The following is a 16,595-nucleotide window of genomic DNA, read 5'->3' as shown; positions in this document are numbered from 1 at the left end:
AGGAGTACTGATTCAAGCTATTTAACCCCCTCAAATGCCATGGGTAAAGGAGCCTGTCACATGTAAGCTGTTATAGAAGAAGCAGGCTCCCTCTGTATCCCATTTGCACCCTGTAAATGAGATTGAGGGGTGCCAATGTTGGTGAAGGCAGGCTTGGATCTAGTGTAGGCCTCAGGCCTGCTTCAAGTGTTTTCCATGGGCTGCTCCTCTGTAAAGCACTGACATTAAAATGCATTGCAATAGTGCAATGTATTTTACAAGCGATCAAAAGATTGCCTATTATAGTCCCCTTGCGGGACTATTAAATGGTTAAAAAAAAAAAGTTTTTTCTTTGATAAAACACTTTTCAATGAAAAAAAAAAGTAGCACAAATTTAATCTCCACATATTTGGCATTGCTGCATCCATAACAACCCTAACTGCATAATAAACATGTAATTTATAGAATAGAAAAATAAGTAGGGCGGCTCTCACCACTGTAGATCCATTAAAAATACTTCTTTATTTGTGCAAAATAAACTTCAATACAGCAGACCAGGGCGGCACGCATTCCTCCCACACATAGTAACGGCGACGTCCGTTTCGCCAGACACGCGCTTCTTCAGGCCACTGATGTCAGTGCGTACTCTTGCGCTGCTTTTTAAACACCTTGTGGTACAGGTGCCATGAACACGCATGACGCCACCGTGCCTCGGTTTAGCTATTAAAACAACACAGTATCATGATATTAAAAACATGTAAACAGTAATATGCAATTTCTATAGAAAAACACTTAAGTCATTTCTATCATTCAATCCTAATTGACCCAGCGCTCCTGTGCGTAGGATCCACCTAGCTTACATTTGTAATAGCAAACGGTGTCTATCCTCACCTAGTGATGGGTTGGGAACCATCTCTATACCAGCAAACCTCAGGGTGTCACAACTCCCTCCATGCACCTCTCTCATGTGCTTGATAAACCTGGGACAACCTTTACCTGATTGTACAGAGTTAATATGTTCCCTAACCCTTTTGAACAGGCACTTAATTTCCACTGTGGCCACTTTTACATAGGGAAGACGATTAAGTAAGTAAACCACAAATGTGCTCCTGCAGGTTATAAAGCAGTTAACCCCAATGGTGGACACCTCCAAAATCTAACACTTTCCTTTGTGAGTTAAACGTGCAAAAGGAACAATTCTCGCATTTAAAGTTTCCCTTAGGCCTACTATCTCGTAGCCAAGTATTCCTTGTCTCAACTACAAAGTGACTCCTTAATATGTTGTCCCTAATAGTGTGGCTCCTCCTAAATGATATTAATGGTTTGTCCTCCACGTACTCTGTAAAAAAAAAGTGTCCCTTCTCAAAATGTCCCAATTATTATACATGGCCTTACATATACAATCAGATATAGGACTAAACTGATTGTATCATGATGCTGTGTTGTTTTAATAACTAAACAAAGGTACGGTGGCGTAATGCGTGTTCAGTGGCCTGAAGAAGCGCGTGTCTGCGCTAAACGGACGTCGCTGCTACTGTGTGTGGGAGGAATGGGTGCCGCCCTGGTCTGCTGTATTGAAGTTTATTTTGCACAAAATAAAGAAATATTTTTATTGGATGTACATTGGTGAGTGCCACCCTGCTTTCGGGTGAAATTTATGAAAAATTTGAAAAGTTCACGCTACAGTGATATTATATCATGAAAGTAGGGCATTAAAGTAGAAGCACGTCCCCACAAAAAATGTCAATGTCTCAAAAACTTGTCATGTGGCCTTGAGCATCAATTACAGCTTGACAACGACGTCTTATGACAAAAAGTTGACTTATTGTGTGCTGGGGCATGGCATCCCACTCTTCTTGATGGGGAGCCCTCAGATCATTGAGGTTCTGGGGTACAGAGTTACGAGCAGCCACACGGCGACTCAGCTGATCCCATCGGTTTTCAATGGGATTCAAGTCTGGGGAAAGTGCAAGCCACTCCATTTTAGTATGGGCTTGTCACTGTACCATTCACAAAGTGTAGGGCAGTTCTGTATTGAGTAGACACACCTGCCTATACTGGTACACCACCACCACCAAAGGCTCGTCTAGTGGCAACAGTGGCTGATACATAGCGCTCTCCTTGACGTCTCCAACATCGTTGGTGGCCATCATTTCTGCTCAACGTGAATCGACTTTCATCAGTGAACAGCACTGAGGCCCACTGGTCCCTCGTCCAGTGCAGATGCTCCCTGGCCCATGAAAGATTATGATGCCTCTGGTCAGGTACCCTTGTAGGTCATCTAGCATGCAGACCATGCTGATGTAAATGTTTCAAATGTTCTGACGTGACACTTGGGTGCCTCTCACCTCCTTTAAATGTGCCTGGAGTTGTGTGGCATTTATCATCCAGTTCCACAGGGCACATTGTTCACAATGAAGCGGTTATCAGTGTGGGATGTGGCCAAAGGATGTCCACTTCTATGCTTTTTTGTGACTCTTCCAGTATTTCTGTATCTATGTTGCAACCTGCTGATGACACTCTGTAACACTCTAAGCTCAGTGGCCACTTCCGTCTGAGAACATCCTGTTTGAAGCATCGCAATGGCGAGGTACTGTTGATCAATTGTTAGGTGTCGTCTTGGTCTCATGATGTCAAAATGTGAACAGCATAATGAGGAGGACTGTTTAAATACAAATTCTAATTGAACCAGGAAATGTATTGGGCGATTCATGGATCAAACACCTGTTGTGAATTTTGCTGTTAAGCTCCTTGTTAGAGAACAGCAAGTTGTACAAAATGAACTGAAACTATAAAAAGTTGGACATATGCATTCAAAAGTTTAGAGAAGGTCACATTAAGTTCACTTGTAAAGGTTAGAGTGGATTTTAGGTTCATTCTTTTTGTGAGTAGTGTATAGTTTTATGGGAAAAGATTCTGTAAAACTTGTATCTCATTCATTTAAATTCCTGTTCATTCTGGTATTTGAAGTCAAGGTGACTATGTAATTGACAGGCTTCCCTCTATGACTGTGCATACAGAGATATTGTAGCTGTTAGTCACTGATATGACCACCTTCTTGACTTCAAAGCCCAGAATGAACACAGATATAAATCAATAAATCACAACTTTTACTAATCTTTTCCCACAAAACTTTATATTATTCTTTAACTTGTTTTATAGCTTGATCAAAGAAGATGTGCTGCTGTGTTTTATTTTAATTTTTTACAAAACACTGACATTTTTTGTTTCTGTTTTTAGATGCTGCCCAGTTAATGTGGTTTGAAAAGCTTTATATTTGGCTTGTCTGTTTTGAAAAATATATCTTATACCCATCAATCATTTTAAATGCAGTTACTACTGAAGCCTTATCAATCAGTGGCTTCAAACGGTTTGGAAAACAGTAAGTTCTTTTTTTAAATATATTATAATTTTAAGGAGAATAAAAATATTTAGCCAGAGTTTTCTGAATAGTACCAGTGTTATGCCTCATTCACACATCAGTGTTCGGTCATCCATCTGTGATTATGAGCCAAGACCAGGTACAGCTCTAAAACACAGAACAGGGGCAGATCTATCTCTTATACCTTATTTCTGTGAATGCTCCAATTTTGGTTTGGGCTCACAATCAGTGATGGAAATCACCTATCGAAACACTGATGTGTGAATGAGGCTTTAAACATTTCTTATCTCTTATAGCGGCACAATGATTTGAAGTTGATAGGTATAAGAGAGAGAGAGAGAGAAAGTATGAGGGTCAGACGGATCTTTTGGAATGGGTTTCCACTAGATCTGAAAGACTTGAGGCGCCTCGGGTGGATAGGAGTGGGGTGGAAAGAAAGTTGGGTACTAGGTGCTAGAGGCTGCTCTGGGTTTAGTCAGGTCGACAAGGATGTCTGCCTGTATAGGATGAGGTAGTGAGCCAAAACAGGGGGACTGGTGGGTAGGGATACCCTCCAAATCCCGCCTCTTTTTTAGTAAACCCTTTTAGGCACCAGTAGTGGTGGATTTAAAAATGGTGGATTTATGTTGGACTGCTCAAGTGTGTAATAGGTTTTCGTTCGCGTTATGTTTGTAGAAGTGGGGATGGTATAGTGATGTGTATAGGGATATCAATTGTATAAGAAACAAAAATGCTTGTGTGTGTGTATATATATATATATATATATATATATATATACACTCACCTAAAGAATTATTAGGAACACCATACTAATACGGTGTTGGACCCCCTTTTGCCTTCAGAACTGCCTTAATTCTATGTGGCATTGATTCAAAAAGGTGCTGATAGCATTCTTTAGAAATGTTGGCCCATATTGATAGGATAGCATCTTGCAGTTGATGGAGATTTGAGGGATGCCCATCCAGGGCACGAAGCTCCCGTTCCACCACATCCCAAAGATTCTTTATTGGGTTGAGATCTGGTGACTGTGGGGGCCATTTCAGTACAGTGAACTCATTGTCATGTTCAAGAAACCAATTTGAAATGATTCGAGCTTTGTGACATGGTGCATTATCCTGCTGGAAGTAGCCATCAGAGGATGGGTACATGGTGGTCATGAAGGGATGGACATGGTCAGAAACAATGCTCAGGTAGCCCGTGGCATTTAAACGATGCCCAATTGGCACTAAGGGGCCTAAAGTGTGCCCAGAAAACATCCCCCACACCATTTCACCACCACCACCAGCCTGCACACCACCAGCCTGCTCTGTTACGGGACCTCTCTCCTCTGCCTGAGTGCCTGGGCCTAAATATGTGACAGTGGCGTGTTCCAGTGGTGGGTGACGTGAAGCCTGATTCTCTGCTATGACATGAAGACAGATTCTGCGCTGACATAAGGCCAGATTCTCTGTTACGGGACCTCTCTCCTCTGCCTGGGCCTAAATATGTGACAGTGGCCTGTTCCAGTGGTGGGTGACGTGAAGCCTGATTCTCTGCTGACATAAGGCCAGATTCTCTGTTACGGGACCTCTCTCCTCTGCCTGGGTGCCTGGGCCTAAATGTGTGACAGTGGCCTGTTCCAGTGGTGGGTGACGTGAAGCCTGATTCTCTGCTATGACATGAAGACAGATTCTGCGCTGACATAAGGCCAGATTCTCTGTTACAGGACAGCTCTCCTCTGTCTGGGTGCCGGGGCCTAAATATGTGACAGTGGCCTCTTCCAGTGGTGGGTGACATGAAGCCAGATTCTCTGCTATGGCATGAAGAGACTGATTCTCTGCTGACATGAAGCCAGATTCTTTGCTATGGCATGAAGAGACTGATTCTCTGCTGACGTGAAGCCAGATTCTCTGCTATGGGACCTCTGTCCAATTGATATTGGGTAATTTTTATTTTTTTTATTTTTATTTTAATTCATTTCCCTATCCACATTTGTTTGCAGGGGATTTACCAACATGTTGCTGCCTTTTGCAGCCCTCTAGCTCTTTCCTGGGCTGTTTTACAGCCTTTTTAGTGCCGAAAAGTTCGGGTCCCCATTGACTTCAATGGGGTTCGGGTTCGGGACGAAGTTCGGTTCGGGTTCGGATCCCGAACCCGAACATTTCCGTGAAGTTCGGCCGAACTTCTCGAACCCGAACATCCAGGTGTTCGCTCAACTCTAATCATAACCAATACCGAGACATGTGTCTCCAGATATTAGAAGACTATACCACATACAGACGCCTTGACACAATCCCCATGGCATCCTTCAGGGCTCAATTGTCCCTTCTCCTTAATGAGGCCTATGAAAACAGACTCATTAGCAGGACTGAACTGGACTACCTGTTACCGAAGTTTCCAATATGTGCTACCTTTTACAGCCTGCCAAAGTTACATAAATCAGGCACACCCATTAAGGGCAGGCCCATAGTATTGGGCATAGGCGGTCTTACAGCCAATATCAGCACATGTATTGATATAGTGCTGAGACCATTTGTGATAGGCTTACCGTCATATGCCAGGGACACGATGGACGTCCTGCAGAGACTGGACAGCATCCAGTGCGATAGAGATGGCTGGCTAGCTAGCCTAGATATGGAGGCCTTATATACTGTAGCTCCATTCTAGTACAGTGAACTTATTGTCATGTTCAAGAAACCAATTTGAAATGATTCGAGCTTTGTGACATGGTGCATTATCCTGCTGGAAGTAGCCATCAGAGGATGGGTACATGGTGGTCATGAAGGGATGGACATGGTCAGAAACAATGCTCAGGTAGCCCGTGGCATTTAAACGATGCCCAATTGGCACTAAGGGGCCTAAAGTGTGCCCAGAAAACATCCCCCACACCATTTCACCACCACCACCAGCCTGCACAGTGGTAACAAGGCATGATGGATACATGTTCTCATTCTGTTTACGCCAAATTCGGACTCTACCATTTGAATGTCTCAACAGAAATCGAGACTTATCAGACCAGGCAACATTTTTCCAGTCTTCAACAGTCCAATTTTGGTGAGCTCCTGCAAATTGTAGCCTCTTTTTCCTATTTGTAGTGGAGATGAGTGGTACCCGGTGGGGTCTTCTGCTGTTGTAGCCCATCCGCCTCAAGGTTGTGCATGTTGTGGCTTCACAAATGCTTTGCTGCATACCTCGGTTGTAACGAGTGGTTATTTCAGTCAACGTTGCTCTTCTATCAGCTTGAATCAGTCGGCCCATTCTCCTCTGACCTCTAGCATCCACAAGGCATTTTCGCCCACAGGACTGCCGCATACTGGATGTTTTTCCCTTTTCACACCATTCTTTGTAAACCCTAGAAATGGTTGTGCGTGAAAATCCCAGTAACTGAGCAGATTGTGAAATACTCAGACCGGCCCGTCTGGCACCAACAACCATGCCACGCTCAAAATTGCTTAAATCACCTTTCTTTCCCATTCTGACATTCAGTTTGGAGTTCAGGAGATTGTCTTGACCAGGACCACCCCCCTAAATGTATTGAAGCAACTGCCATGGGATTGGTTGACTAGATAATTGCATTAATGAGAAATAGAGCAGGTGTTCCTAATAATTCTTTAGGTGAGTGTATATATGTATATATATATACTTTTTTTTCCTATACAATTGATATACCTATACATATCACTATACCATCCCCACTTCTACAAACATAACACGAACGAAAACCTATTACACACTTGAGCAGCCCAACATAAATCCACCATTTTTAAATCCAACACTACTGGCGCCCAAAAGGGTTTACTAAAAAAGAGGCGGGATTTGGAGGGTATCCCTACCCACCAGTCCCCCTGTTTTGGCTCACTACCTCATTGAAGTTGATAGGACAGAGAGCACTAGTGGATTTGCAGACTTTTACTTTTACATTTTCTCTCCGTGGTTTCTTTTCTGGCTTTCTGTTGTACTTTCATCGAGTTGTGTTCTGAGATTAGGGACAGTATTTTATGTTACGTATGTTTGAACGCTTCTTTAAATTTTTCCTAAAGGGGTTGTCCAGCTTTGTCTACTTTCACACTTGCCGCAGGACGGATCCGACAGGCTGCTCACCCTGTCGGATCCGTCCTTCCGCTATTTTGCCGTGCCGCTGGACCGCCGCTCCGTCCCTATTGACTATAATGGGCACGGCAGTGCACGGCGAAAGCCGCCGGACTAAAAAGTCCTGCATGTCCGACTTTTTAGTCCGGCGGCTTTTGCCGTGCACTGCCGCGCTGCGCCAGAGCTCCGCCCCCGTCCCCATTATAGTCAATGGGGGCGGAACGGCAGTCCGGCAGCACGGCGAAATAGCGGAAGGATGGATCTGACATGGTGAACAGCCTGTCGGATCCATCCTGCCGCAAGTGTGAAAGTACCCTTTGTGAGCCTTTCTGTCAGATGCCCCTGCACCTTGTAAAACCTACGAAGGGAAGCATACTTCCCTGTTCCCTGCCTCTGGGTTTCTGCTTCTTCTGTCTTCCACTACCATTGATGCACGTCAGTTGCCGCTTGTAAACTTCCATTCTCCACAGTGATCATGTGTCCCCCAAGCGTCACGTGGGTCAATGGCGGGCTGGAGCTGCACATATGACTAGAGATGAGCGAATCTAATCCCACTAAGTGGATTTTGATCAAAATCTCAGGACAAATTCTATTAGCCTTAAAGTCGAATTTCCTCTGTCTTCGTGTTAGCGAATTGATTTGCGAGATTTTGTGCCAGATCTTCAAGCAAGATGGCTGCGGCTGGCCCTTCATTTGTGTTGCTGGATTCCGGCAGGCAGTTCCGGATTCGGAAATCTGTATGCAAATGGCTACCGCATCCGGATCTGTCTCACAAATGCATTGCAATACCGGATCCGTCTCTCCGGTTGGCATCCGGAAAACTAATCCGGTATTTATCTTTTTCACACTTTGGAACCGTTTTGCCGGCACATTTGGGCATTAATGCATTTCAATGTAAAATAATGCCGGCATTCCGGCAAGTGTTCCAAAAACAGTACAGTGACTGAACTGAAGACATCCTGATGCATACTGAACGGATTGTTCTCCATTCAGAATGCATTAGGATAAAACTGATAATTTTTTTTCCGGTATTGAGCCCACTAGATCTGAAAGACACTGTTTTTACACTCAGATACTGTGATTATGTATGAATCTGGCATCTGACGGGTACAATGACTTGGGGGTGGCGTTTTCACAGCTCTCTGTCATTGCACCCACTATTCGCAAATAAATGCGCTTTGTGACGAAGTCTGCTACACCACCCCTTTGATGAAGTTTCTAAAAGAAATGTGTCAGCTGTGGTAGGTCACTGTTGGTGGCCAACACCCCCTATTCTTTGTGGCTTGGATACTTTTTTTGTAATTTTCTAGGTTGTATTTATCTTTTTGCACTTGCTATTAGCCATTTAAATTTTGGAGGCTGTTTTGTGCACAATGCCTTATGACTATATTATGTATACTGGTCCCTTTATGGATGCTGCTTTTCTTTTTGTCTACCAGTAAAGTTGCCAGAAGAGAAGGTGTTTGAGGTACCTAATGTATTGGAGGTTTGCTGAGGGAACAAATGTGATGGGTATGGAAATCATAGATTAAAAATTGATAACATTATAAAAAACTAAATGATACAGTAAGAGAAGATGAGAGCAATCATATGATGCTGAAAAATGTCTGTCCTGCAGGGTGGGTAGGTATAGGGATAGGTATGACACCAGGTTTGGGGAAATGTTGGAACGCAGAGGAAAAGGTCCTCTGTTGGTATAGCAGAAGACAGCGGGAGTATGAGAATTATTTTGAAGAACAGTTTTTTGGGGAAATGGGTAAGGGAGATAAGAAGCTGGATGTATGTAAATATATAAATAAATAAATAAAAGAATAATATCTCTCTCTCTATGTGTATATATATATATTTTCTTAAATTTTTGCTATTTGTACTCCCTGTTCCCCCTTCCTACAGTCTCTTGACAGCAATAGTAAATCATGTCTGAGTAACAATGACATATATAGCTATGGGTAAACGTATGTTTGATGGAATTAACAAACAGCGTGTTTAAAAATACACCACGCTGTGGTATGTGTCCCTTATCGCGGACAGATGGTGCTTAAACACACACAGTGTTATGAATATAAAAAAGTAAAAAAAAAATGTGGCTTGTTGGGGGACCAAGCACAGTGACAGGGTTATAATGCCTGCAAATACGACACACACTATTCTTAATTGTCAGGCGATAAATTGGCTCATTCTGAACAAATCTAGAAAAGATCTCCCTTTTAATTGGGAGCAGCACCAGTAAAATGTGAATATGGAAAAGGTAAGGTGTTAAAGGCACGTGACCACAATAGTAGCGGCAGAGCATAAAACATACAAGGCAGTAGATATTCTGTCTATGGGTAATAATAGTAATAGTAGTAGCAGTGAAGGTGGTGGTAGTAGTGGCAGATGCATCACATTAATTGTGGTGGCAGTAGGGGATCAACAACAAGGAGCAGCAGCTGAGGTGATGGCGGCAGCAGCAGCTATATGGTACATGTTGGCAGGAAGCAGCATGGTGGAGGCAGCAGCAGCCGTACAGAGCATGTTGGTAGGCAAGTGCGCAGCAGTGGCATGATAGAGACAGCAGCAGCCTTATGGAACATGATGGTAGACAGTAGTGTTGATCGAGCACCAAAGTGCTTGGGTGTTCGGGTGCTCGGGTCAAACACCTCGGGATGCTCGGGTACTCTACCGAGCACCCTAGCACAATGGAAGCCAATGGGAGAACCTGAGCATTAAACCAGGCACTCCCTGCTCTGAAGAGAGGAGGTTGTCTGGTTCATAGGAAAAGGTCATAAATTGATGGAAACACCACCAAAATGGTTCGGGAACAGCGTGGGGAGGATGTCTGGATGCATCTTGGACTCCCAGGTCGCTGCTGGGAATGATGTTGTCCGAGTAGTACGCCACTTTTACAGACTGACACTAATATACACAAAACCGAAGATAAAATCGATTTTAGAGTAAAAATTTTTAGGAAACATTCTTTCCTGTATATTGACTTGTATATAAAGTGAAAGGGCTTCCAAAAATTACAAGGAACCAGCACTCCAATACACCCTTTACTACACATAAAGGAGGGCATCATGCACACTTGAAAAATTATGATTGATGGCCTGCTGGTGACCCTCTAAAACATTACGGGCGAGGGCCTGCTGCTGAGCTGACCCTCTAAAACATTAGGAGCGAGTGCCTGCTGCTTATCTGAGCATCGAAAAATTTATGGGCGAGTGCCTGCTGCTGAGCTGACCATTGAAAAAATTATGGGCGAGGGCCTGCTGGTGAGCTCACCCTGTAAAAATTATGGTTGAGGGCCTGCTGGTGAGCTCACCCTCTAAAGCATTACATGCGAGATCCTGCAGGTGAGCTGACTGTCTAAAAGATTGTAGGTGAGGGCCTGCTGGTGAGCTGACCCTCTAAAAGATTGTAGGTGAGGGCCTGCTGGTGAGCTGACCCTCTAAAACATTACATGCGATGGCCTGCAGGTGAGCTGACCCTCTAAAAGATTGTAGGGGAGGGCCTGCTGGTGAGCTGACCCTCTGTTAAGGGAAATATTAATTATTAAAGTTTATGCAAATCTCAATAATTAATATTCATAAATAGGCGTGAGTCGTCTAGTGATGACTCCGCCTATTTATGCCTAAAATAAGAAACTATGTTAAAGTAAATATAAACTATTGATATTTTGGATAATACCAATAATCACTATTCATAAATAGGCGTGAGTCGTCTAGTGATGACTCCGCCTATTTATACTATATTTATATACCTAGCTATACTCACTAACTAACTACAACTACCTCTGATTACATATACACTACACTGAACTACACTACATGTGACTTACTATCACTATACTAGGGCAGCGACTACTAAAAACACTACACGCTGTATTATAAACAATAAAGTATTTATTACACAATACAACTATACAATTCCAACAATACGCTATATCTATATATATTTATAGATTAATGAATATAAATATAAATACATAGATGTACAAACCACAGCAAAGTAACAGTACTACAATAAACAATATTATTAAACACAATACAAACCTAACTACACTACACAATACACAATTCCCATTCCACCCCACACACACTATCTATATTTTACACTCCCATACTCATTAGCAGCCCACCCAACCTGGCTCTAAGCTATCCCTATGGGAGAAACAAAGGTTTAACACACACTCAGCTGCTGCTGGGGTAGGCAAGGCAGCAGTGAATGGGTAAAGGATTACAGGGCAGCTACAGGGGTAACTGGGGCTGCCTCAAGGGTCAATGGGTGTGGGCAGACAGGGCCGAGGTTAGTGCTGTAGGAGGTCAGCAGCAGGGGTAAATACTGACTGCAGGAGTTCAGCAGCCGGGGTTAGGGGATGGTTGGTGGAGCAGGGGTTAATGCAGGGGTTATGCAGCAGGGGTTATCGGTGGTATAGGTGGTATGTGTGTCTGTTTTAGGCAATCCCAAGAGAGAGTGGCTTTGTCCTGGCTTGGGCTAATATAAGCCCAAAAGCAGCCCACCTCCCCCCTCTTCAACAGGAGGGTGATGACATCATCGTGGGAGTGTGACGGAATGCTTGAACTGCCAGTTGGCCCCCCGAGGCTAGCTCAGGATCTGTACAGACAAAGGAATCAAAGGAGTTCCTGCCCAAGGTGTGAATGAGAGCATCCCCCCAGATGCCACACCATGGCATCACACACGCCCACTTCATAACAGAACTAGGATATATATATATATATATATATTAGACATATTTACATATATATATATATATATATATATATATATATTCAAACATCACTCTTCCCTCTACACCCTCTAAAACATTATATGCGAGGGCCTGCTGGTGAGCTGAACCTCTAAAACACTACATGCGATGGCCTGCAGGTAAGCTTACCCTCTAAAAGATTGTAGGAGAGGGCCTGCTGGTGAGCCGACCCTCTAAAACATTATATGCAAGGGCCTGCAGGTGAGCTGACCCTCTAAAAGATTGTAGGAGAGGGCCTGCTGGTGAGTGGACCCTCTAAACATTATATGTGAAGGCCTGCAGGTGAGCTGACCCGCTAAATCATTATATGCAAGGGCCTGCAGGTGAACTGACCCTCTAAAAGATTGTAAGTGTGGTGTTGGTGAGCTGACCCTCTACAACTTTACATGTGAGGGCCTGCAGGTGAGCTGACCCTCTAAAAGTTTATAGGTGAGGGTCTGCTGGTGAGCTGACCTTCTAAAACATTATATGCAAGGGTCTGTAGGTGAGCTGACCCTCTAAAACATATGTGAGGGCCTTCAGGTGAGCTGACCCTCTACAACATTAGTAGCAAGGGCAGACTAATAAGCATGTCGATATGATGGAAGAGGAGGAGGACGAGAAAAGGAAGATTGAACAGTATACCCTTTTTTGTGGTGGAAGGGGTGCATGGGAATACAGTATTTTCAGTACATTATAAAAAAAAAACATTTAAAGTGCCTTTATGTTCAGCCGCTTTCCTCTGGTGGAGTAGAGAAGTCAGGGGCAATCCAGGCCTTGTTAATTTTTATAAGAGTCAACCTTTCAGCACTTTCAGTTGACAGGCGGATGCACTTATCAGTTATTATGCCCCCAGCAGCACTAAATACCTGCTCTGACAAAATGCTGGTGGCAGGGCAGGCCAGCACCTCCAAAACGTAGAGTACCAGTTCGTGCCACGTGTCCAGCTTGGACACCCAGTAGTTTTAAGGTGCAGAGGGATCATTGAGGATGCTGACATGGTCTGCTACATACTCCTTCACCATCTTCCAGAACTTTTCTCTCCTTGTGACACTAGGCCGCGCATCAGGGTGAGAGTGCTGGCGGGGTGTCATAAAACTGTCCCAGGTCTTGGAGAGTGTTGCCTTGCCTCTGTTGGAACTGCTGTGTGTTCCCCTCGTCTCTCCTCCTCGGTTGCCCAAGGAACTACGAACTCTGCAGCCAGTTTTGTCAGCTGGAAATTTTTGGAGCAATTTTTCCCCAAGGACCTTCTGGTATTACACCATTTTGCTCATCCTCTCCACCACAGGAATGAGAGATGTAAAGTTCTGTTTGTAGCGGGGGTCAAGAAGGGTGAACAACCAGTAATCGGTGTTGTCAAAAATGCGTAAAACGTGTGGGTCATGGTAAAGGCAGCCTAACATAAAGTCAGCCATCTGTGCCAGAGTCCCAAAAGACAAGACTTCACTTTCGTCTTCAGGTGAATGACTCTCAATCTCTTCATCCTCTTCATCCTCTTCTGCCCATCCACGTTGAACAGATGGAATTAAACTTCCATGGGTACTACCATCTGTAGTGAAGGCGACCATCTCCTGCTCCTCCTCATCATCATCCAATTTGTGCTGAGAAGACAAACTGAGGGTGGTCTGGCTATCGCCCTGTGTAATGTCTTCACCCATTTCCACCTCTTCCACATGCAAAGCATCGGCCTTCATTGTGAGCAGCGAGCCTTTAAGTAGACACAGAAGTAGGATGGTGACGCTGATATTAGCGTTATCGCCGCTCACCATCTGGGTTGATTCCTCAAAGTTTCTTAAAACCTCACAGAGGTCAGCCATCTATGCCCACTCCTTGCTGACTGGAAAGGCGACGACCTTGCTGCAGCTGGTATTCCACTACTGCCCTCTGCTACTCACAAAGCCTGGCCAACATTTAGAACGTGGAGTTCCAGCGTGTGCTCATGTCGCACAACAGTCGGTGAGCTGGCAATTGTAAGCGCTGCTGCAGCGTTGACAGACCGGCGGAAGCTGTCGCTGACTTGCGGAAATGGGCACACACGCGGCGCACCTTCACCAGTAGCTCAGGCTTATTGGGGTAGGTTTTGAGAAACCGCTGAAACACTAATTTGAAGATGTGGGCTAAGTATGGGATGTGTGTGAGCTTCCCAAGCTCCAAAGCTGCCACAAAGTTCAAGCTCAGTCTGGTCTCTTATACCCTGCCACAGCCCTACGGCGGTGTGCTGTTTGTCACCTAAGCTGATCAGCTTAAGCACAGCCTGTTGACGCTTTGCCACTGCAGTGCTACACTGCTTCCAGCTACCAACTGATGGCTGACTGGTGCTGCAAGAGGGTAATTCTGAGGTGGAGGAGGAGGGGAAGTGGGAGTTGGAGCCACTAACGTAGGTGGTGGCGGAAACCCTGATGGAATTAGGGCCCGCAATCCTTGGCATCGGTAGCTCCCGGCCTCCACAGCGGTCACCCAGTGTGCCGTCAGGGAAATGTAGCGTCCCTGGCCACAAGCACTTGTCGATGTGTCAGTGGTTAAGTGGGCCTTCCCAGTAACTCAGTTGGTCAGGGCACGGCACACCGTGAAAAATAGTGGTGGCTAGGGACTGCGCAACGAGACACGGCCACCGACATCAGGCTGCGGAAGGCCTCAGGGTCCATAAGCCTAAATGGCAACATTTCCAGGGCAAGTAATTTGGAAAGTTGCGCATTTAGTGGTATGGCCTGTGGGTGGCTGGGTATTTGCGCTTGCTTTCAAATGCCTGGTGTAAGGACATTTGTACGCTGCGCTGGGATACGGAAGTGGATGTGTTCACTGATGGTGCTTGCAAAGGTCCAGGTGCAGGGCGGGAGGCATCTGCACCTTCGACAGGGGATTGGCCAGCACGTAACACAGGGGAAGAGGAGGTAGTGGTGTGAGCCGCAGACACAGATTGTGGACCCAGGCGTTCGGCCCACCTATTAGGGTGCTTTGATGCCATGTGGCAGATCATGCTGGTGGTAGTGAGGTTGCTAGTGCTTACGCCCCTGCTAATTTTTGTATGGCACAGGTTGAAAATTACAATTCTTTTGTCGTCCGCACTTTCCTCAAAAAAGCGCCAGACTGCGGAACACTTAACCCTTGGCAAGAGAGATTTCCGCAAGGGTGTGCTCCGGGGAACAGTTGCGGGCCTGTTGTGGCCCGCCTTCTCCCTTTTGCCACCCCACTGTCTCTTCCAGCCTGTTGCGGTGCTGCGGATCCCTCCCCCTCTGTACTGCTATTCTCACTCCTAGGTTGGGTCAGTGATTTCATCATCCACCACCTCCTCTTCCACTTCCTCACTCTGCTCATCCTCCTGATTTGTTGACCTAACAACAACTTTAGTTATTGACAACTGTGTCTCATCCTCATCATCAACCTCTTGATACACTAATTGCCGTTGACTAGGGATGAGCGAACCCGAACTGTATAGTTCGGGTTCGTACCGAATTTTGGGGTGTCCGTGACACGAACCCAAACCCGAACATTTCCGTAAAAGTCCGGGTTCGGGTTCGGTGTTCGGCGCTTTCTTGGCGCTTTTTGAAAGGCTGCAAAGCAGCCAATCAACAAGCGTCATACTACTTGCCCCAAGAGGCCATCACAGCCTTGCCTACTATTGGCATGGCTGTGATTGGCCAGTGCAGCATGTGACCCAGCAGCTATATAAGCTTGGGTCACGTAGCGCTGCACGTCACTCTGCTGATGCAAGCTTAGGGAGAGGTTGCTGCTGCGACGTTAGGGTGAGATTAGGCAGATTAACTCCTCCAAAAGACTTAATTCAGTGATCGATCTCCAGCTGTGGATCATTGAAGTGCTGATATTGAATTGCTCACTTTTTTTAGACTGCCCAGAGCGTTTTTATATCACTTTTTTCTGGGGTGATCGGCGGCCATTTTGTGGCTTGTGGTGCGCCAGCACAAGCTACCACCAAGTGCATTTAACCATCAATAGTGTGGTTATTTTTTGCTATATCCTACATCAGGTGCAGGCTGAGCCTGTGTCACCCAAGTGCATTTAACCATCAATAGTGTGGTTATTTTTTGCTATATCCTACATCAGGGTCAAGCTTTCATCAAGTGCATTTAACCATCAATAGTGTGGTTATTTTTTGGCCATATACTACATCAGGTGCAGGCTGAGCCTGTGTCACCCAAGTGCATTTAACCATCAATAGTGTGGTTATTTTTTGGCCATATACTACATCAGGGGCAAGTTGAGCCTGTCACCCAGCGCATAAAAAATAGGCCTGACATTTCTATTCCTCCAAATCAGTACTGTTTTAGCTGGTCAAATTATTTGTAGTGACCGTAAAAGCACAGTTTTTGTTCTGGGTTGAAAAACTATTCCCAAATTTGCCATTCTCAAAATTAGTAGTTTCTGCTATATCAGGCCTACTTTAAATCTATCCCAAAAAGGGTATATTAGATTCAAGGTGCT

At 45.0% G+C, this 16,595-nt stretch overlaps 1 protein-coding gene across 1 annotated transcript in view; it reads left to right on the top strand.

Moving 5' to 3' along the window:
* The window catches only part of LOC120999265 (pecanex-like protein 2), a 535,756-nt gene that overhangs the window by 41,102 nt on the left and 478,059 nt on the right, over window positions 1-16,595 (top strand). Inside the window, exon 3 of the mRNA XM_040430137.1 lies at window positions 3,220-3,361. Coding sequence (XP_040286071.1) covers window positions 3,220-3,361 — 142 coding nt within the window. The remainder of the gene's footprint in view (window positions 1-3,219; window positions 3,362-16,595) is intronic.

Source organism: Bufo bufo, chromosome 4 (genome assembly GCF_905171765.1).
Source record: "Bufo bufo chromosome 4, aBufBuf1.1, whole genome shotgun sequence".
Classification (NCBI taxonomy): Eukaryota; Metazoa; Chordata; class Amphibia; order Anura; family Bufonidae; genus Bufo; species Bufo bufo.
Note: the sequence above shows the minus strand (reverse complement) of the source record. Positions and strands in the feature narration are given on the sequence as shown.